Source organism: Oncorhynchus mykiss, chromosome 12, assembly GCF_057628025.1.
Source record: "Oncorhynchus mykiss isolate SJ-2025 chromosome 12, ASM5762802v1, whole genome shotgun sequence".
NCBI lineage: Eukaryota > Metazoa > Chordata > Actinopteri > Salmoniformes > Salmonidae > Oncorhynchus > Oncorhynchus mykiss.
In genome coordinates this window covers 39315600-39339691 of record NC_143033.1, presented here as the reverse complement: position 1 = coordinate 39339691, position 24092 = coordinate 39315600, and the positions used below count along the sequence as shown (strand labels likewise).

General features: G+C 42.0%; 1 protein-coding gene across 1 annotated transcript in view; it reads right to left on the bottom strand.

The window, feature by feature from the left end:
- The window catches only part of LOC110537567 (G protein-activated inward rectifier potassium channel 2), a 117756-nt gene that overhangs the window by 3159 nt on the left and 90505 nt on the right, over positions 1 to 24092 (bottom strand). Inside the window, exon 2 of the mRNA XM_021623705.3 lies at positions 19057 to 19983. Within this exon, the coding sequence (XP_021479380.3) occupies positions 19057 to 19983 (927 nt within the window). The remainder of the gene's footprint in view (positions 1 to 19056; positions 19984 to 24092) is intronic.

The window sequence follows — 24092 nt, the reverse complement described above, 5'->3', positions numbered from 1 at the left end:
GCAGCAGTACATTGTAATTGTACCTCAAGCACTTTGCCCAGATTTTATTGTCACATTAGAAGGAATGGTGCTGCTAGGCTCTGTGTGTAGGGTAAGTGAAGCCGTCCTCTAATATATTTCTCAAGGAAAACAGCTTTCTCACTACTTAATAATTTGTTGGGTCAAATATAATGACATGTTAATAATTACTCTAGAAAGTGTCTGAATTCCTTGCCTCATTACAACAGAAAGCTACATTCTTAGAGAACAGAATTAGAGACATTTCAAGTTGGCAGTTAAAAATATTTTTTCACGTATAAGGAGAACTGTTTTAGAAGGGGAACTTCTAAAACATTGGATGAAAGACTTTAAACAGTAATTCTTACACAAGAAGAAGAGCCATTAATCATTAACCTCCTTTTGCCTACAGCTGTGAGTTAAGTTTTTTTTCTGATCCGTCAGGTTTCATAAGACATCCTAATAAGAAACCGTTAAACTAACACTGAATGACAAGCAATGTCCCTTTGACACGTGCAATGCTGCAGGGCATCAAAATGGCACAATTATTGAGATTTAAAAATATTTATAAAGTGGAGGGAGGTCAACAAGGCAATGAACATGCGATTAAAAAAATAATTGGTGTTTTGGAGCAAATCCATCAACAGGATATTGAGTAAAGCGAAGAGACGGTATAAAGGACTATATCAAGTGTGTGTGTGTGTGTCAGTATCATGGTAGGGGAGGAAGGACTGGTACATCTCGTACTGCAGTTTAATTTGGCTGATGATGCTGAAAATGTGCAGCTCCAATGAGCAGCTGGTGCGCTGCAGAAAGGATATGGCGTACCTTCAGGGCTCCAGCAGCAAGGATGCTGAAGAAAGCCTGCTGCTATGAGGTCTAACACATAGGTTTCTAAAACTACAAGCCAGCCCAAAAAAGTATGAATTTACAGAAAATGTAAAAGAAGTGATATAATTATCCTGCTTGGAAAGAAACCATTACAAAATGTTGTTTTCTTTCATGTCAGACCCTAAATTCCAGGCTGCACAGTACAACACACGCATTTCATGGACTAAAACATTTCAATAATGTTTTCATTGAAGACATCCAGGGGGTGGAATTGGATATACATACAGTTGAAGTCGGAAGTTTACATACACTTAGGTTTGAGTCATTAGAACTAGTTTTTCAACCACTCCACAAAGTTCTTGTTAACAAACTATAGTTTTGGCAAGTCGGTTAGGACATCTACTTTGTGCATGACACAAGACATTTTTCCAACAATTGTTTACAGACAGGTTATTTCACTTATAATTCACTGTATCACAATTCCAGTGGGTCAGAAGTTTACATACACTAAGTTGACTGTTCCTTTAAACAGCTTGGAGAATCCAGAAAATTATGTAATGGTTGCAGAAGCTTCTGATAGGCCAATTGACATAATTTGAGTCAATTGGAGGTGTACCTGTGGATGTATTTCAAGGCCTACCTTCAAACTCAGTGCCTCTTTGCTTGAAATCATGGGAAAATCTAAAGAAATCAGCCAAGACCTCAGAAATGTTATTTTAGACCTCCACAAGTTTGGGTCATCCTTGGGTTTTCCAAATGCCTGAAGATACCACGTTCATCTGAAATGCCTGTTCTTCCAAAAGTCTATCTCCTTCCTAGGGAATCACATTTCCACATCAGGGGTGGAAATGGAAAGTGACCGCATTGCAACCATGCGTAATTGGCCAACTCCTACCACGGTTAAGGAGGTGCAGTGATTCTTAGGGTTTGCCAACTACTACCGGAGGTTTATCCGGGGTTTTGGTCAGGTAGAGGCTCCCATTATCTCACTGCTGAAGGGGGGCCCAGTGCGCCTGCAGTGGACAGCTGAGGTGGACAGGGCTTTTAGTCACCTGAGGGCTTTGTTTACCTCGGCTCCTGTGCTGGCCCATCCGGATCCCTCTTTGGCGTTCAAAGGGGAGGTGGACGCGTCCGAGGCTGGAATAGGAGCTGTGCTCTCTCAGCGCTTGGGTACGCCACTGAAGCTCCGCCCTTGTGTCTTCTTCTCGAAGAAGCTCAGCCCGGTGGAGCGAAACTATGACGTGGGGGACTGGGAGTTGTTGGCTGTCGACACGGTCTTGAAGGCGTGGAGAATGTCTGGCAGACACATAACCACACAGTTTGCTCATCCTGCTGTGGATACTGTGTTTGTGTTGCGTACTGCACAGCCCTCATACGACGGAACAGGTCAGCCGTGAAAATGGCCACAAGCTGTTCCTGATTCGCATCATGCCTTCCACAACCTTTCGACCTCTCCCCTTTCACCCAGAACATTCTCCTTTATGCCACTGCTGCTTCGGCTTATACAGGCCCTTGGGCTGAATGACAGGGCACCGCTCCGATTGTCCGTCTACTATTACTTCAGCCGAGCATGCAAAACAGGCCACTGACCCAATAACACACAGTGCATGGTACACTCAAACAATTATTAAACTTTGAGTCTGGCCTCACAAAGTTCACATCTCACCTCTTTTTCCAAAGTATAGTACCTTTAAATTATGGCGGGAGGGAGTGAATTGATGGTTTCAAATGTCACCTGTGGTACCACCTGTCCACGTTGGTAAATCTGGTCTTGTATTTAGTCTACACAATATCAACTACTCACCTTCAACTTTCCCAAAACAATGACTTCCCTTGAATCTCCCATTTATCTCAAACATTTTAGAAAAAGCTGTTATTGCCGCTATTGTTTTCATTATACATTCACCATATATTCTACCTCTTGGTGATGTCATTAGGGAACGCAATGTCAACTTTCACTGCTATGCGGACGATACACAGCTGTACATTCTGGTTAAACATGGTAAAGCCACAAAATTTGCTAACCTGGGAGCCTGTGTTTCAGACATAAGGAAGTGGATGGGGCATTTTTAAAAACTTTTAACCTCTGACAAAACAGAGATGCTAGTTCTAGGTCCCAAGAAACAAAGAGATCTGTTTGATCTGACAATTCATCTTGATGGTTGTACAGTCTTCTTGAATAAAACTGTGAAGTACCTCTACGTTCCTCTGGACCCTGATCTCTCTTCTGACGAACATATCAAAAATATTTAAAGGGCAGCTTTTTTTCGTAACTGCAACACGCTGATCTGTTTCACTTGTCTTTGTGATTGTCTCCACCCCCTCCAGGTGTCTCCCATCTTCCCCATTATTCCCAGTGTATTTATGTGTTCTCTGTTTGTCTGTTGCCAGTTCGTTTTGCTTTTCTTCAAACCCACCATCGTATTCTCCTGTATTCTCTAGTTCCTGCTATCTAGGTTTCCCGGTTTTGACCATTTTGCCTGCCCTGACCATGAGCCTGCCTGCCGTTCTGTACCTTGTAACACCTCCCTGGATTACTGACTTGTGCCTGCCCTGCCTTGACCCTGAGCCTGCCTGCCGTTCTGTACATTTCGGACTCTGCTCTGGAATACTGACCTCTGCCTGCCCTTGACCTGTTGTTTGCCTGTCCCCCCTGTTTTTGTAATAACCTTTGTTACTTTTAAACTGTCTGCTTCTGGGTCTTCTCCTGAGCCTAAACAATAATATTGCAAAAATCACAACATTTTGTCCAAAAATTATGCAGAAAAGCTAATACTTCTAGATTAGACTACTGCAGTACTCTACACTCTGGCTACCTGGATAAAGCACTAAATAAACTTCAGAATCTTGACTAGATTCTGCTAGAATCTTGACTAGAACCCGAAAATGTTATCATATTACTCCAGTGCTAGCCTCTACACTGGCTTCCTGTTAAGGCTATGGCTGATTTCAAGGTTTTACTGCTATCCTACAAAGCATTACATGGACTAGCTCCTGCCTATCTCTATACTTTTGTCCTGCCTTACATACCTACACGTACCCTACGTTCACAAGCCTCCTTATTGTCCCTAGAATTCCTAAGCAAACAGCTGGAGGCAGAGTTTTCTCCTCTGGAGCAACATTTTTATGGAATGGTCTGCCTATTCATGTGAGAGACGCAGACTCTGTCTCAACCTTTAAATCTCAACTGAAGACTAATTTCTTCAGTAGATCCTATGATTGAGTACAATCTGGCCCAGGGGTGCGAAGGTGAATGGCAAGGCACTGGAGTGATGAACTGCCATTGCTTTCTCTGCCTGGCCGGCTCCCCTCTCTCCACTGGGATTTTCTGCCTCTTACCCTATTACGGAGGCTGAGTCACTGGCTTCCAAATAAATTAAAAGCAAACTAGTACTAGTTCTCTTCCATGCCGTCCCTAGGAGGGGTGCGTCACATCTGCCAGGCTTTTTTCCTGCTATACTCAACTTGAGTGGGTTGAGTCACTGACGTAACCTTCTTGTCCGATTTTGCGACCCCCCCCTCATGCTCCTGCGGTGGAGGAGATTTTTGTGGGCTACAGTCAGCCTTGTCTCAGCTTAGTAAGTTGGTGGTCTGTTGATATCCCTCTAGTGTTGTCCGGGGGTATCGTCTGACAGTGCCACAGTGTCCCAACCCCGCCCCCCCCTGTCTCAGCCTATAGAATGTATGCTGCAATAGTCTATGTGCCAGGAGCATGGGTCAGTCTGTCCTATCTGGTAAAATTCCCCTGTCTTATCTGTTGTCCTGTGTGAGCTTAAGTATGCTCCCTCTAATTCTACCATCTCTCTCATTCTCGCTTTCTCTCTCTCTCTCTCTCTCTCTCTCTCTCTCTCTCTCTCTCTTTCTCTCGCGCTCTCTGTCTCTCTTTCTCTCCCCTCCTGGAGTACCTGAGCCTAAGGACCATGCGTCAGGGCTACCTGGCCTGATGACTCCTGGATGTCCCTGTCCCCAGTCCACCGGTTCGTGCTGCTGATCCAGTTTCTGATGTTTTTCCTGTGGCTATGAAACCCTGACCTGTTCACCAGACGTGCTACCTTATCGTGCTGCTGCTCCAGTTTCAACTGTTCTGCCTGCGGCTATGGAACTCTGGCCTCACCGGATATGCTACATTGTCCCGGACCTGCTGTTTTCTACTCTCTCCCTTCTTCTCTCTCCCTCTCTCTCGCTCTCTCTCCCTCTTTCTCTCTTTCTCTACCGCAACTGCTATCTCGACCTCTGAATGCTCAGCTATGAAAACCCAACTGACATTTACTCCTGAGGTGCTGACCTGTTGCACCCTTTACAACCACAGTCATTATTATTTGACCCTGCTGGTCATCTATGAGCGTTTGAACATCTTGAAGAACGATCTGGCTTTAATGGTCATTTACTCTTATAATCTTCACCCGGCACAGTCAAAATAGGACTGGCCACCCCTCAAAGCCTGGATCCTCTCTAGGTTTTTTCTTAGCTTCCTGCTTTTCTAGGGATTTTCTCCTAGCCATCGTGCTTCTACAGTACATCTGCATTTGTGCTGTTTGGGGTTTTAGGCTGGGTTTCTGTATAAGCACTTTGTGACTGCTTTGTGACTACATCTGCTGATGTAAAAAGGGCTTTATAAATAAATGTGATTGATTGATTGCCTGACACCTGTAGTTACCTCAACATATAGAGATTAGAAAGACTGATGCCCTGTGCACTCATGCCTGGTGCGTGTCCCCATCTGTCGGGGCATTGGGGGACACATAGTAAACTGGTTGCACAAATATGGAGAGCACACTATTGAAATTCAAGAATTACCAGGAGCAGGACATCACAGCGAGGAAGATTAAGAAGTTTGAGCAGCACTCCAATGACTATGAACAAAATTAGGTGTATCTGTAGAGAGGGAATCCACATCGAGGACATGCAGTGATGTCAGAGACTACCCAAAACAGGTTACCCTACCTCCACACTTAAGTGCATCTTCTCTTGATGCAGATTCAGATTACAGCTATGATTCCCATGGGAGTGGATCTTTTTTAGGACGCAAGCGAGGGGGAAGAGGATACCCTCAATGGCCCGACAGGGGTCAGCAGCACCGCAGATGTGGAAGAAGTGTAGGAGGGGCAAGAAGAACAGAGGAGCAAGGCTGCAATTGGACACGCAGTCAGAATGCCTGAGTGTGATTAACCTTTCTTCACGTCCCATCATCACTTCATGTGAGTTGGCGTTGAGTAAGGGTTTATCTTTCATCCCCACTGCATCATGTAATGACTTTGACACCACAATAGAATTTCAGAAATTATTTCCAAATGTGGATGTGTCAAGTATGGGTGAGACGAGTGTTCAGACTATGGGTGACACAATAGAGAATGACATTTCCACCAGAACGAATACCCCGTTTTGAGCCAAATCCACCTTTTTTCGGCCAGATACAGGAATCCCTCCCTAGAAACATACTGCAGATTGGTGGAAAAAGATGTCTCAGATTTGGAATATTAAAGTGAGAATACAGAGTCTGCAATAATCTCCCTAAACAGAGACAAGCATTGGATGTTTTAAAAAATGATTCCACTTTGATAGTACGTAATTGCTGACAAGGGCGGAGCTGTGGCGTTGTTAAACCGTGATGACTATGTGAATGAGATCTGGGGACAATTGAACACCACCACTTTCTATCAAAAATTGTCACATGACCCCACACCACTGTTCAAAGAAGAGATTCACTGCAAGCTAAAGTCTCTTGTGGAAAGTGGAGACTTTCTGCAAAAAGAAGAGAGACTTATGCAAAAGGAATATGAGTTCATGAAAGTAGACTATCCAGTCATTAGCTTTATTCATGCCTAACTAAAATACACAAACTACTGGATAAGCCACCAGGGAGACCTATTGTGGCCTCCATTGGCTCATTGACTGAAAATATTTCTGCTTGTGTAGATTTCTTTCTAAAAACCCATTGTGGTGTCACTCTCACCCTATTACGGACAAGGCCATTAAGATTAAGGGCATCATGTTCCACAAAAAATTTGCTATACCTGATCAAGTGTATTTGTGGTCTATGCTATGTAGGAAAAACAAAACGAGCTCTGAAAACAAGGATAGCAGAACACAGGAGTAATATCAGGACACCCGGGGAAACCCGGTGGCCGCGCATTTCATGGAGGCTCGTCACACCATTAGCTCTTTGAGACACATTGGCATCGAACATGTTAAGACTCCTAGCAGGGGGAGAGATACTGATCATTTATTATTGAGAAGAGAATTGTATTGGATTCACCATTTGTGTACCATGTCTCCTAGAGGTCTGAACCAAGAGTTTGATATCAGACCATTTCTTACATGAATATGTCACTTTAATTTGTCTTGCCTTCCAGGTAACCCACTTGGTCATTTTGTAAATATATATTATTTTCTGGAACTACTACATGTACCCATCTCATTGTTATTAAATTATTAGAGGTACACAAATTGCTTTTGCACCCACCATGCGTCATGTCCGCAATGGTCATGTGAGGTGAAATGTGTATATTTTGGGATGTGAGCACTCAATTTGTTTGACCTGATGAAGATCCGTTTCGGATCGAAACGTTGTCAATAAATCAGTGAATTTGGAGCTTTAACAGTGTGCGGGCCTTCTTGTTCTTTAATAGTATTCTTTATTAGCCCAGCACCTATGTTTTGAAGGATGTGCTTATGACCACAAACTTTTCTATGCATTTTGAGTCTGCCAGAAAGTAGTTACGGCAGTCAGTCAACCCACAAAAACCCTTCCGTCCCCCTCCTTTTACAAATGCAGCCTGCCCCTTCGCAAACAGTCATTATCAAATTAGACAAAATGGCAGAATACTGTGTGCCCCCTTCTGCCCAAAGCCCTTCACACCTGGGGAGTTTGGGTCAGAGTGAAAAGTGCATCACCTTTTTCTAAATGTTGAGCTAATTACAAGGGTCAGACAAAAGGCAGTAATTGCTTTGGGAAAGTAGTATTGGAGGGGAGTAGCTGTAGTTATTGTTTAGTCTACATGCAAGATTAGTTTACCAACATGTACAGGTGGTACCACAGATGACCTTTTAAGCCATCAAACCACAGAATGCCAAGACGAGGACAAAGGGGCCAGCCCCCTCCCCCAATTCAAATACATTATTTTACCCTTTGTTATTCTTTGACACCAGTCATGACAACATTTCAAGAGAGAGTTGACAACCACTGTTCCCTACCTTAACACAAAGCAGCACAAGGCACACGTATCTCCACCTGCATTGTCATTAGAGGGTTTATATATTCAGTGACAGAATTTGAGACAACCATGTACCACATGGCAACACCATATCAAAGTATTGGCCATATCAAAAACAATTAAAGTAGAACTTGTGCAGTACAATAAATCTTTGTCTGTAAGAACAAAGTCCTCGCCTAAAATAAAGCTACCACCCATGTGCAGAGTTGGTGGAACATAATAACTAATAGCTATTGGCTGGTATGGCCTGCTGTTTGGATAATACTGCTTAAAGGGAAAGCCCACTCAAAAGCTGTCACACCCTAATCTGTTTCACCTGTTCCTGTGATTTTATTTCTCTTCGTTTATTTACATTTTTACAGGGACAGCGCACATTAATCAACGTTTCAGTAAAAGTGCTTGTTTTAGCCAGCCGGCTAATTTTCAACCGCAGTCCATGGGCAAGCTATTAAAAACATTGTTGATTGTCTCCACCCCCTCCAGGTGTCGCTTATTTTACCCAGTGTATTTATCCCTGTGTTTCCTGTCTCTCTGTGCCAGTTGGTCTTGTATGTTAGTCAAGTCAAGCAGTGCGGTTTTCCCGTTTCGCCTTTTGCTTTTCTCTTTTTGATAGCCTTCCCGGTTTTGACCCCTGCCTGACTCTGGACTATTTTCCCGCCTGCCTGCCCTTCGGTACCTTTTGGACTCTAAACTGGTTTTGACCTTTTTACCTGTCCACGACCATTCTCTTGCTTTACCCTATTGGATTAATGAATATTGTAAGACTCCAACCATCTGCCTCCTGTGTCTGCATCTGGGTCTCGCTTTGTATCATAAAAAAAACTATATTTGGGGTATTTTGTTCATTAGTATTTTGTTTATTAGTACCGGCAGTCAAGTTTTTAAGATATTGTCAAGTATGCCAGCAGTCAAGTTTTTAAGATATTGGACTTAAAAAGCTAAGTGTCTCTGGCCACGTTATGCAAAATGCAGAGAGATCATTCAAGATTCACCCTCTCTCTCTCTCACTCTCTCTCTGTCCATCTTACATGGGCACACTTCAGTTGCCATGGCAACCTCACAAACCACGCAAATGATTGTATGGTTGCTTAGAGAGAGCAATAGAAGCAGGAGGAGGGAGGACTGTCTTCTCCTTATGTTCCAACAACAAGATGGGGAATTAGCCATGTCTGCAGCCCTGTGTTCATGTCTAACTGGAATATTCACAGTACTGTAGACACATATACTGTAGAATAGGATACAGAGAGCACTGCTCTAAAGTATTACCTGTATAATAATTTGGTGTGTGCTTATATTTGTCCTATTTCAAACAAGTGTGTATTATACACATTTCAGAATTGGAAATGTTATTTTTGTATATTCAAACTCTCCCTGGGCCACCCTCAGCAATTAGTGTTAAGTGATTTGCTGAAGGGCACATAAACAGATTTTTCACTTTGTCGGCTCGGGGATTCAAACTAGCAACCTTTCAGTTACTAGCCCAATACTCTAACCGCTAGGTTACATGCTGCCAGTAATGTGCAGTCAAGGTAGGCAGGGTAGGTGAAAATAAATGAAAAAGGAACTGTAATGAAAAATAAATATACCTTTTATCAATCATTTTGCTTTGTTTTTTCTGCATGATAAAATTGATTTCGGAACTAGTACAAATTAGTGGTGATCTGGTAAAAAATGCTCATGGAGGCCAGGGGAAAGGCAACCTCGCCATGTGCTTCTTTTCCACCCTTCAAACTCCAAACTACCCTATACTGCCTACTAATGGACACATAAAAAAGCAGCCAGAGAGCTTCACTGCCTTTCATGTGAACATTTAGCAACTCTTTTAGAGACTGGGTTGGTCTATGATGGAATTTTCAATAAATCTGACGCGCTCTTCCGTGTTCTGCAGAACAAAGTGATGGATATGGGTTTCTGACTTACAGCAACACAATGAAAGCATTAGAACGGCAGCGACAAGATTTTGAGAGTTTCTATGAGCGATTTGAGCAGAAATGCAATGAACTGGGCCTGGCAGAATGCAAAACTCATAGTAAACAGCCAATCAGAGTAAATATCAATGTTCAGCTGAGAGCTAGGTTTGAGCACTTTGGCGAACTTAATTTCCTTGGCTTAGTGGACTGAATTGTTTTTTAAACAATGTCACAAAAGTTCGACACAGCAAACGAGAGCCTGTAAAATATGGCATGTACTTAGATTTAGTTTGAGTTAAGGCTGATCTTGTCGGATTGTACAGTTAAAATGTTTTGAGACAAATTGGACAGCTCCTCAGCTTTTTGTTCCAGTATGACCTGACACAGACTGTCCCCAAGGCAACAAAGTTACTGCAGCTGGTCCTCACTATACCAGCCACGACAGCATCCGTTGAGAGGTCATTTTCTGCATTGAAATGAATGAAGATATACAGTCGAAACCAGACCGATCAAGGACAACACCCATCCCTTGCCATCATCTCCATCTCATCGAGACTGAGACACTTTTAACACTGAGGGCCAACAGGGAGCATTTTTACAGTTCCACCACTGATGTCTTTACCCAGAAAGATAGACGGTTGGACTTCGTTTACAAGTAAGTGCAAGTGTTTATTTACAGTAGCGCTGTAAACTAAATGGGTGTACCATTTAAACTGGCCGGTGAGTGTATATCTCAGTCAATAGAAAGTGCCTACCGGCCTGTTGTGTTGGTACCCGAGGTATAGTAAACCTGAGATATTAACCACTGGTATTGATTTGAGTGTTGAGAAAAGGGCAATATGCAGCAAACCAGAAGCCTGCTTCTATATTGTATCTCTACACTCTTTATTTTCACATCATCAGTCCATCCACTTACCGAAGACTAATGTGAATGTTTGAAACAGTTGACTGTTTGACCGAATGACCGCTGAGACATTGAAGCCACACAATCCCATTCTAACTTTCTGTAACGTATTTACTATGGGTACAACAAAATTTAACCAGAAACATCAACCAACCTATCACAATAACCTGTCTGCTATTCCTATAACTCAGTGCTTGTGGCCATACATGTGCTTCCCATGTTTTCTGAGAAGGAGAGTAATGACAGAATAATGTTCACGGCTACATCAACATGATGTAAAAGCTATCAGGCCTCCGCTCATCTGAGGAGCAATAGCCAATTGATTTTGTAGCTTCCATTGTATTGTTCACTGCTATAATCCATCATTATGTTATGAATGAACATATATTATGCAGCCAATGTTGCTTGCTGTGGTAATCTCTCAGAGAAACATAGACTGTAACAGATGTATGTTCATTGAACCGACTCGAAAATAGTTTAACCACCACTTCATCATGTATACAGCGTGACCACTGGCTCCTGTCAGATTAAGCACTTGATGTCTGCCAGGCGTGCCATCTGACTACACTGCCTGTGCTGCAGCTACGAATCTTGTCACTGAAAGCCACAAAGCTTAAAATATTTATATCTGACTGGTTTATTCTGATACCAAATCTGACTATATTTGAACTATACATCTTTCTCTTTACTTTATTGGTTTGCTAGATATACGGTATGCTAGGTACAGTATCAAAAATAAGAGTGAAAAATCAGCTGGGATGTCTAATGGCCTGCCGACTGCCACCCCAAAGTCAGCCAGCCAGTATAGCCATCCTCTCTTGGACATTTTAAACAGTTCAGAAACAACGGACTGCAGTATATTGGGAGCTAGATGATACACCAGAGCCAATCAGTCAACTCCTTAACACCGTAGGTCCTCAAATAAGAGGGTAAACTTATTTATTAACAGCTGATAAGGACCATTGGAAGATTAGAATGATCAAGCAATTCCTGCTGCTTCCATTTCTAAATGATCCCTCTCATCATTTTCTGAGAAACCTTTTGTTGTAAACGCCAGCAGACTTGAGAGAAGGAAAATGTTCATTGTGAAAAGCTTTTATTTTTTAAGAGAGAATGTAATGCACATTTTACAACCCACATCATTACATTGGTATTTTATTGCCGTTTTATCATCAAAGTGCTGATATGATTTAAACCAACCGTGGCTATATCAAATAAAAAATTACAATTGTAAAAGAACAAAACAATAGGCGCAGACGTTTCCCCTTTCAAAATACAGGTTGACATTTATTGACATGATTCTTATACAGGAGGCAAAAGCTGAGCGATTTCCTCTAGATACTTGCTGCAAAGTCAACATTGTGTCACGCCCTGACCATAGAGAGCCATTGTTTCTCTATGGTGTAATAGGTTAGGGTGTGACTAGGGGCTATTCTAGTTAATTATTTATATTCTAGTTAATTATTTCTATGTTGTATTCTAGTTTATTTTTTCTATATTGATGTTTTGTATGATTCCCAATTAGAGGCAGCTGGTAATCGTTGTCTCTAATTGGGGATCATATTTAAGTAGCTATTTTTCCCACCTGTGTTAGTGGGATATTATTTTGTGTTTGTGCATGTGCACCACGTAGTCACGTTCCGTTGTTCGTTTATTTGATTTATTTGTTTTTGGCTCAAGTTTCACTTTGGAATGAATATGTGGAACTCAATATCCGCTACGCCTTGGTCCCGTTCTTACGACAACCGTGACAATTGGCTATATAGTATACAGTGCCCTGCAAAAGTATTCATCCCCCTTGCCGTTTTTCCTATTTTGTTGCATTACAACCTGTAATTTTATTGTATTTTTATTTGGATTTCATGTAATGGACATACACAAAATAGTCAAAATTGGTTAAGTGAAATAAAAAAAATACTTGTTTCAAAATATTTTACAAAATTAAAAACGGAAGTGGTGCGTGCATATGTATTCACACCCTTTGCTCTGAAGCCCCTAAATAAGATCTGGTGCAACAAATTACCTTCAGAAGTCACATAATTAGTTAAATAAAGTCCACCTGTGTGCAATCTAAGTGTCACAGGATCTGTCACATGATCTCAGTATATATACACCTGTTCTGAAAGGCCCCAGAGTCTGCAACACCACTAAGCAAGGGGCACCACCAAGTAAGCGGCACCAAGAAGACCAAGGAGCTCTCCAAACAGGTCAGGGACAAAGTTGTGGAGAAGTACAGATCAGGATTGGTTTATAAAAAAATATCAGAAACTTTGAACATCCCACGGAGCACCATAAAATCCATTATTAAAAAATGAAAGAATATGGCAACACAACAAACCTGCCAAGAGAGGGCCACCCATGAAAACTCAAGGAGGGCATTAATCAGAGAGTCAACAAAGATACCAAAGATAACCTTGAAGGAGCTGCAAAGCTCCACAGCGGAGATTGGAGTATCTGTCCATAGGACCACTTTAAGCCATACACTCCACAGAGCTATGCTTTACGGAAGAGTGGCCAGAAAAAAGCCATTGCTTAAAGAAAAACATAAGCAAACACGTTTGGTGTTCGCCAAAAGGCATGTGGGAGACTCCCCAAACATATGGAAGAGGGTACTCTGGTCAGATGACACTAAAATTGAGCTTTTTGGACATCAAGGAAAATGCTATGTCAGGTGCAAACCCAACACCTCATCACACCGAGAACACATTGGCAGGGACTGGGAAACTGGTCAGAATTGAAGGAATGATGGATGGTGCTAAATATAGGAAAATTCTTGAGGGGAACCTGTTTCAGTCTTCCAGAGATTTGAGACTGGAATGGAGGTTCACCTTCCAGCAGGACAATGACCCTAAGCACACTGCTAAAGCAACACTCCAGTGGTTTAAGGGGAGCATTTAAATGTCTTGGAATGGCCTAGTCAAATCCCAGACCTCAATCCAATTGACAATCTGTGGTATGATTTAAGGATTGCTGGTAGGCATGTTACCACCAAAGTGGTAGGCATGTTGTGTAAATCAAATGATTCAACCCCCCCCCCCAAAAAAATGTTTTAATTCAAAGTTGTTAGGCAACAAAATAGGAAAAATTACAAGGGGGGTGAATACTTTCGCAAGCCACTGTATCATAAAAATGTATGAACACGAATGTTTATAAGGTTAGCAGTGTGGTTAATGTTAGGGTTAAGGTAAGGGTTAGGTTTAAAATCTGATATTATGACTTTGTGGCTGTGCCATCAGAGCTGCCACCAGTACATGAGTCATCCCAATATGCCAACCTGCTTTCAAAACAGCTTCGCTCATTTGACTAATTGACATGTATCTGCTCATATCGGCCACAAAGACAAGAAAGGAGGAAATTGGAAGACGGAGGAAAGGAATTGATTTGTTTGGCCTGCGCTCCAGAAACAAGCCAGAGAGCTACAGGATGAGTCAAGAAGCTGGGGACAGATAACTCTCAGAGCAGTTTCCTAGCAGGATCATTTCTAGTTTACTCTTTGACCCAACCTTTAAATGGGCCTGTTTTGAATGGATGCATTCAAGCTTCCATTATCAAATGCCCTTTTTCTTAGGATTTTCCTTCTGTTCTACAAAAAAACAACAGTATCAGCCCAGAAACTGCAGTGCAATGATTTCTCACATTACAGCAAGGCCAGACAAACTCTCACTGCACCCTGTGCGATTTAAAATAGAAAGTTGCAGTCAGACCTTCCCTGGAACACAATACAAAAATTGAATGTGATTTACAGACAAACAAGCACACTTCCTGCTTTGCATAATAATGTGCAACAAACAGACCTTACTCTTAGCTCAATTGTCTTACTCTTCAGCTCAAATCACACAAGCACAGTTACACGCCATACAGTACGACACTCTACACCCTGCAACTCTTAGGTACCTTTAGAACCGCTTTTCAGGGATGCCATCTACAGAAATATTGTTCCAGAAAAAATCTTGAATGCAAATGTCCTCAGTGTGTTAGCATTTTGTTTGCAAAAATGTTAAACAAGGCCCTGTGTTTTGAATGTGTGTGCACAGCCTCTGACAAGCTGCCAAATTCAATCGTGTCTATCCCTCTTCAGGGCTTCCCTGTTACAGTAGATCCCTGTGTGATGTGTTGCGTTGGAGCTGTGCAGTGAAAGGCCCTCTGTGCCTGATAGTGAGTGACTCACTCACATTAATGTTACCTCACTAACTCAACATGAGAATTCACAGGCCGAAGCACACGTGGAGACCTGCTTCTCACCCCATCAAGTCACTTAGCTGCTTTTCTGCTGCCTCTGAAAAGATAAAGTCACTCAGCCTTAGCAAATCCTCGCTGGAGCTCCTTTGAAACAGTTTAAATTTATGAAGTGCGTGTTTATGTCTTGCTTCCAAGGTTTTGTTTTGTCTGAGTGAAAGTCAAGGAAACTCAAGGTAAACATAACCTTCAAAGAAAAAGAAATTGAATTCTTCCCAACAACAGGATAAAATGGTCTTCTAGCAAGATGCACAATACATCTGGTATCTGGAGTGGAAATAATTAGTCTGGAATTCTGGAAAGGCATTGCACTTTATTTCAGTAACACACGGATGTCATGACGTTGCCCTATTTGGGTACAGCAAGCACCATCCCCCGCTCTCTGCTTCTACAACCAGACTGCTGTGGTCAGAGTGAGGTCGTAAATTCCTAGGGAAGACCCTGCCTCATGGCCACACAGTATAGAGATAGAGTGAAGTTTCATAGAGAACAAAGGAATTTCTTCCACCTCACAGAACTTGAGGTCCGAACAAATTTAATGTTCTGGAGAAGGTATAAAAGATCGGTGAAGAATCCAGCTATGAACTGGTCCGTTTGTTACAACTTGGGGAAACTCATGGGAGATGGTGCGGCCACATTACCATAACGCTGTTTATATAATAGCCTCAGATATGAGGTTTACATCTTATTTTTGCATAAGATGAATGAGTGAGTATGATACTGTTTGTAAAATTGTGTAATGTGATTTTGGATTGTTCAATGAAGGAAACTCCAATTCCCTTTTGAGTTTAACTAAATCAGAGGACCGCCCATGAGCCCAGTTAGGGTCAGGCATCCTGGGACAGCCCTTTTCTGCAATTCCGAATAAAACCCAACTTTGAGAAATTCTCAGTAGACCATGTTTCTCTCAATCACGGGAGGACAAAGGTTGCAGACCATTGCTGAATCTTTGAACCATACCACGTGGTTAAACTCTTGGACTATTGACACCGACAGAATAAGAACAAGTCTTTGATATTAATTACTAGTCTGCAGCTAGGAATTTGGTATCATTGAACGCGAAGAAGGACAACCGCCGAAACATCCATTCTACAACAACATTAATGAATGTCGCTCTGAACTATCCCCTCAAACCACAACAGACAGAGAGAGAGAGAGAGTGAGAGAGAGAGAGGACGGAAACTCTCCAACAGAAACAAACTTTTCAACAGCGATTAAGACGACACTGAGCGTAAATATATATATTGATTGCAATTGTTCCCGAATGAGTGAGCGTTCATGGGTAAAGGATTAGTATTTCAATTGTTATAATTATTAACTCTGTAGTGACTTCTTAGTCAACCCCCACTTCCCTTTTGTCTAACAATCCGCCATGCCGGTTTAGCCCACTAGGGCACATTCTCCTATCATTTCTTGTAACCATATTTACTTTGCCCCGACTTCCTAGTTAATTACAGTTACATGATTAATCAGTTTGATCGCGTAATACTAATTACAGAGAATCTTTGATAAAAACTAAGTCTTCAATTTAATGATAGTAAAGACATGCACTGAGGTCAAGCCAAATCAAATGCTGCAAAGCTAGACCAACCAACAAATAGCAATTTGAGGCAAGAAAAACATATTCACCTCACAATGGATACAATGAATTGTGTCTTGTGGGTAGGTTTGTGTTAAATAGTTTGTGTGTGTAATAAGTGTATGTTTTTTCATATAAATGCCAAAGGAAAGAAATCTGTGCTCTCTAACCTGTAACACCTGGCTGGCTGCACTGTGCCTCTTAGTTTTATTCCACACTGAACACTCTTTACTGCTTGTGTAATCAGGCAAAAGTGTCTGCAGACAGTGCTTACAATGGTCCATGTGGTTACACAACCAGGGATGCACCAGCCTTTTCCTGGTGATAACGTCTGATCTTTTTTGCATCTCCTGCACAATAAGCTTATTGTGCAGGTGATAACCTAACAAAAGGTTGTGGGGCAACCCCATGGTGCACATACAGGACTGGATTAATGCAGGGGTTTACTGGGGCTGAAGACCCTGGGGTCAGGCCCATGGGGGGCCCAAGAGGCAGCAAAAAAAATAATAAATAAAACATATAGACAGTATATATTATGCAGTATATACAGTATATATTGGATATGTAGTATATATATATATATATATATATATATATATATATATATATTTTTTTTTTTTACTGCAAACACAAACCACAGGAGGATTCAGGAGCAGGCTCTCAATGAGTATATACAGCCTGCTGCCGTTCTGGTAGATGGGTGGAGAGGAGGTAGGGGGCCCAAGTGGGTAACCGGGGGGCACTGCCTTGATTTTGTAACTGATTAATAAATATTAAATAAATCAACTGCATAATAAATGTGATAAAAGTATATATTTTTTACATTTTTTTATTATTAATATAATTTTTTATCCAACTATAGAAGCTCGCTCTCAATGTTCAAAATACACCAGATAGCATAATTTAGCCACAGAGGATCAATAGTTTCTGAAAAATAACTGTGGATAAAATTATCACAAGCGTACAGGTAACTACCAGAATAAAGGAAACATCAACATAAAGTGTCTTAAAAGGGTGTTGGGACACAATGAGCTGCCAGAACAGCAAGTGTACCTAAACCATGCCAGAAAAATGCACCCCACACACCATAACATAAACTTTGTATCCCTCATTTACTCAAGTGTTTCCTTTATTTTGCCTACAGTCGGGAAGGCCCGCAATTTGGGCAGCATTTGCGCCAAATATACAGCTTGTTGCATTGTGGGAATAGACATATAATCCATAGAAGGGTTTTGGGGCCACTTGCCCTGGTGTTAAAGTCATGGGTACACTAGCAACGGCTGCCAGTCCTGACTGTCTGGGAACTGCCATCTATGGAATATATTTCTATGGTTGGTTGCGGCTGTCTGTTTACCCTTTTCAAATTTCAAAATACCAATGCTGGAAAAACATAGTTTGGAAAGCAAAGGCCTACCGTTGAAAAGAGAAGAGTAATCTGTCTGTAGAACTAATATAATTTATTTTTCTCAACAACTCCCAATTTTTTGCAAACAGCAGCACTGTTTTTCAAAGTAGCTCATCTTGAGATAGGCTATTGCCAAGAGGAGCGCATCGGCCATTACTATGAGTAATAGCCTATGGTTTCTGCTGTGTGTTGCTTCAATGGCCTGGTCTATTGTTTGTTAGAATTCAAGACCAGTTTGATCTCAGTTTGTCAGAGTAGTCACTAATTCCGGTCATTTGTGTGGTATTAAAAAAGATTCAGCTAATGTCTTCTGTCATATAAATGACATAGAATTGCGTGAAATGCGTTTTTTAAAAGGCACACTTTTGGGGGGGAGACCCTGCTAACAAATGTTCCACATGTGTGGAAATCCTACAAATGCCTCTGCTCAACTGTAGCCTATGCCACATCGCAAATATTATTATGGCTTTATTATAAAAGTTGTTCTTCTTCAACAGTGAATTTACTATATAAAAAAAAACCCAGGCCTATGATTTCATAATCTGGCCCTGTGCACATAAGGGCTGAATCTAGATTATTTTAATTATATCACATTGTCTGTTTTCCCTCATGCCTTTCAATGACTCCCTCTCAAACCTCAGTGGAAAACAAGGTAAGAAGAAAAGGAGAGGAGACAAGTACACATGAATTCATTATTATAATAAGAGATGAAACATCCTTGTTCACTTCTGCATAATCCATGAACTACTAATGCAAATCAGTGGTAACATATGACTGGACGATGAGCATGGTCTTTGCTACTGTATACAATTACTAGAATTATTGTCATAGCTAATACAACACCCACACACAAATTAAATATGTATTATCAAACTGCAGAAAAGTTTCAGTTTAACTAGGTGAAATCTGCTAATAAGGAAACAAAGTGAAAGAAAAATTGGTTCATTAAACCTGTCATTTATATGTTTGATGCTGCTTACCTGTAGCCTCCACCATGCCCTCCAGAATGACCACGATCTCCAGGTCCTCTTTGTCCAGGTGGGCCTGGGAGATCTCCCAGAAGGGGCTGTTCTGGTTGATCTCATGACAGATGATGAGCGGGGACACCAGGAAGAGCCTGTCGTCCCCTGTGTCATAACCCACATTCATGTCTGTCTGGTTGAGGGGTATGAACTCCCCTTCCTTGGTCTGCTTGGACTTGATCAGCTTGGCCCTGATGGAGGCCTCCACGATGTGCGAGTTCCGAAGGTCCCCTACCCTGAACATCAGGCACAGCCGGCCATCCCTCATGGAGATGACAGTGTTGGTAGAGAATACCAACGTCTCCGCCCGCTTCTTGGGCTGCGAGATCTTAACAAACATGCAGCCCACCATGAAGGCATTAACTATGGACCCCAGCACCGACTGAATCAACAGCAGAAGGATCCCCTCTGGGCATTGGTCTGTTATAACCCTATAGCCATACCCTATGGTGGTCTCTGTCTCTATGGAGAAGAGAAAGGCTGAGACAAACCCATTGAGGTTATTGACACAGGGAGTCCACTGGTTGTCCCCTATGTGTTCCAGGTCACCACGAACATAGGCGATGAGCCACCACGCGAAGCCGAATAAAAGCCACGTCACTGTGTACACCAAGACAAAGATGAAGAGGTTGAACCTCCACTTGAGGTCCACCAGTGTGGTGAAGATATCCGTTAGGTACCGATAGGTCTCCTGGACGTTGCCATGGTGGACATTACACTTGCCGTCCTTACGGACGTACCGCTGAATCTTCCTCTTTGCTCGCACCTGGTCCCCCAGCTGCTTGGGCAGGTCTTCACAGGCTTGCTTGGGGAGCTTGGCCTTTCGGATGGTGATTGCCGGACTCTCCACATCCTGCTCCATTGGGGCTTTAGAAGGAGTCAAGCCTACAGGGAGAGAGAGAAGACAACAAAACAAAAAGGGCAGGTTAGATTGCTGTTCAGCTAATGTACTGCACAACCCTACTGGGCACGAACTGGTTGAATCAATCTTTTTTCCATGTCATTTGTCAACCTATTGTGAAGTGGAATCTATGTGAAAAATAATCATGTGGTTGAAATTTTAACCACAGGATTTATTTTTATTTTTTATTTATTTCACCTTTATTTAACCAGGTAGGCTAGTTGAGAACAAGTTCTCATTTGCAACTGTGACCTGGCCAAGATAAAGCATAGCAACACATACACATACAACAACACAGCGTTACACATGGAATAAACAAAACATACAGTCAATAATACAGTAGAAAAAAAATAACAAAAAGTCTATATACAGTGAGTGCAAATGAGGTAAGGAGGTAAGGCAATAAATAGGCCATGGTGGCCAAGTAATTATAATATAGCAATTAAACACTGGAATGGTAGATGTGCAGAAGATGACTGTGCAAGAAGAGATACTGGGCTGCAAAGGAGCAAGATAAATAAATAAATACCAGTATGGGGCTGAGGTAGATAGATGGGCTGTTTACAGATGGGCTATGTACAGGTGCAGTGATCTGTGAGCTGCTCTGACAGCTGGTGCTTAAAGCTAGTGAGGGAGGTATGAGTCTCCAGCTTCAGTAATTTTTGCAGTTTGTTCCAGTCATTGGTAGCAGAGAACTGGAAGGAAAGGCGACCAAAGGAGGAATTGGCTTTGGGGGTGACCAGTGAGATATCCCTGCTGGAGCGCGTGCTACGAGTGGGTGCTGCAATGGTGAGCTGAGATATGACGGGGCTTTACCTAGCAGAGACTTGTAGATAACCTGTAGCCAGTGGGTTTGGCGACGAGTATGAAGCGAGGGCCAACCACCAAGAGCGTACAGGTCGCAGTGGTGGGTAGTGTATGGGGATTTGGTGACAAAACAGATGGCACTGTGATAGACTGCATACAATTTGTTGAGTAGAGTGTTGGAGGCTATTTTATAGATGACATCGCCGAAGTCGAGAATCGGTAGGATGGTCAGTTTTACGTGGGTATGCTTGGCCGCATGAGTGATTGATGCTCTGTTGCTATATAGGAAGCCGATTCTAGAGTTAATTTTGGATTGGAGATGCTTAATGTGAGTCTGGAAGGAGAGTTTACAGTCTAACCAGACACCTAGGTATTTGTAGTTGTCCACGTATTCTAAGTCAGAGCCGTCCAGAGTAGTGATGCTGGACGGGCGGGCAGGTGCGGGCAGTGATCGATTGAAAAGCATGCATTTAGTTTTACTTGCATTTAAGAGCAGTTGGAGGCCACGGAAGGAGAGTTGTATGGCATTGAAGCTCGTCTGGAGGTTAGTTAACACAGAATGGTGTCGTCTGCGTAGAGGTAGATCAGAGAATCACCAGCTGCAAGAACGACATCATTGATGTATACAGAGAAGAGAGTCAGCCCAAGAATTGAACCCTGTGGCACCCCCATAGAGACTGCCAGAGGTCCGGACAACAGGCCCTCTGATTTGACACACTGAACTCTATCAGAGAAGTAGTGGTAAACCAGGCGAGGCAATCATTTGTGAAACCAAAGCTGTCGAGTCTGCCAATAAGAATGTGGTGATTGACAGAGTTGAAAGCCTTGGCCAGGTTGATGAATACGGCTGCACAGTAATGTTTTCCCCCATCCTTTTCTCCTCCCGTGTATGACAGTTTTTTCCTACCTCACTCACGACACCTTTTGCCTATTCCCTGCCTGTACTGTTGCCATTTTTGGACCTACCGTGTATGACCTTCTGCCTGCCCCTGGACCCAGCTACCTGCCTCCTCCTATGGTCCCTTTCATTAAACACCTGCTGCGCTCTGCGCTTGAAACCAGCCCGCTGTCTCCCCCGTGTTCATTACACTCATACAGTTGAAGTCAGAAGTTTACATACACTGAGGTTGTAGTCATTAAAACCATTTTATAAACCACTCCACAAATGTCTTGTTAACAAACTATAGTTTTGGTAAGTCGGTTAGGACATCTACTATGTGCATGACACAAGTAATTTTTCCAACAATTGTTTACAGACAGAGTATTTCACTTATAATTCACTGTATCACAATCCCAGTGGGTCAGAAGTTTACAAACACTAAGTTGACTGTGCCAGAAAATCCAGAAAATTATGTCATGGCTTTAGAAGCTTCTGATAGGCTAATTGACATAATTTGAGTCAATTGGAGGTGTGTACCTGTGGATGAATTTCAAGGCCTACCTTCAAACTCAGTGCCTCTTTGCTTGACATCATGGGAAAATCAAAAGAAATCAGCCAGTACTTCAGAAAATAAATTGTAGACCTCCACAAGTCTGGTTCATCCTTGGGAGCAATTTCCAAACGCCTGAAGGTACCACGTTCATCTGTACAAACAATAGTACGCAAGTATAAACACCATGGGACCATGCAGGTGTCATAAAGCTCAGGAAGGAGACGCGTTCTGTCTCCTAGAGATGAACGTACTTTGGTGCGAAAAGTGCAAATCAATCCCAGAACAACAGCAAATGACTTTGTGAAGATGCCGGAGGAAACAGGTACAAAAGTATATATAGCCACAGTAAAACGAGTCCTATATCAACATAACCTGAAAGGCCGCTTAGCAAGGAAGAAGCCACTGCTCCAAAACCGTCATAAAAAAGCCAACTGCACATGGGGACAAAGATCGCACTTTTTGGAGAAATGTCCTCTGGTCTGATGAAACAAAAATTAAACTGTTTGGCCATAATGACCATCGTTATGTTTGGAGTAAAAAGGGGGACACATGGGGACAAGCTGAAGAACACCATCCCAACCATGAAGCACGGGGTGGCAGCATCATGTTGTGTGGGAGCTTTGCTGCAGGATGGACTGGTGCACTTCACAAAATAGATGGCATCATGAGGGAGGACAATTATGTGGATATATTGAAGCAACATTTCAAGACATCAGTTAAAGCTTGGTCGCAAATGGGTCTTCCAAATGGACAATGACCACAAGCATACGTCCAAAGTCATGGCAAATGGCTTTAGGACAACAGAGTCAAAGTATTAGAGTGGCCATCACAAAGCCCCGACCTCAATCCTATAGAAATATTGTGGGTGGAACTGAAAAAGTGTTTGTGAGCAGGGAGGCCTACAAACATGACTCAGTTACACCAGTTCTGTCAGGAGGAATGGGCCAAAATTCCCCAATTTATTGTGGGAAGATTGTGGAAGGCTACCCGAAACGTTTGACCCAAATTAAACTATTTAAAGGCAACGTTACCAAATACTAATTGAGTGTATGTAAACTTCTGACCCACTGGGAATGTGATGAAATAAATAAAAGCTTAAATAAATCATTCTCTCTACTATTATTCTGACATTTCACACTCTTAAATAAAGTGGTGATCCTAACTGACCTAAAACAGGGATTAGGATTAAATGTCAGGCATTGTGAAAAACTGAGTTTAAATGTATTTGGCTAAGGTGTATATATACCTCCGCCTTCAACTGTATTTGATCAATAATGATATTTAGGGCTATATAACATTTGTCATCAAGAGATATATATTTTTTAATTCAACTCGGAATTCAACAAAAAATAAACAATTTAACTGGGTTTCATGCTCTGGTGTATTTCAAATGTAATGATATTGAGTGATACTGAATTGTGTTTGATTCCAACGCAACCAAATATCCTACATATACCAGGAGATGTATATTCTGCTTCGATAGTTCCATCTGTGCCACTGACATAGTCTGGATTTAATTTCAGTGTGTCAACAAATTAATTGATATGTTGGATTAACGTCTCTATCTCAAACAAAAATCTCATGTAAAGAATAGGACTAAATCTAATAAACCTTTATTTCAAGTGCATTTTTTCTATGCTTGTTTATTTTTTATTGTGTCTGTGTTTTTGCTTGCTTATATATTTTGTACGTTAAACATTTACTGCAGTGGTCTAAATCAGGGTCACTGTAACGTGTGCGCTGGGAGTCAGGAAGCAAGTTCAGGGAGTGAATCATTTTATAAATAAATGAAACATAATACAAAACAAGAAACACAAACAACGTACAGACAGGAAACTCACACAGAAACAATA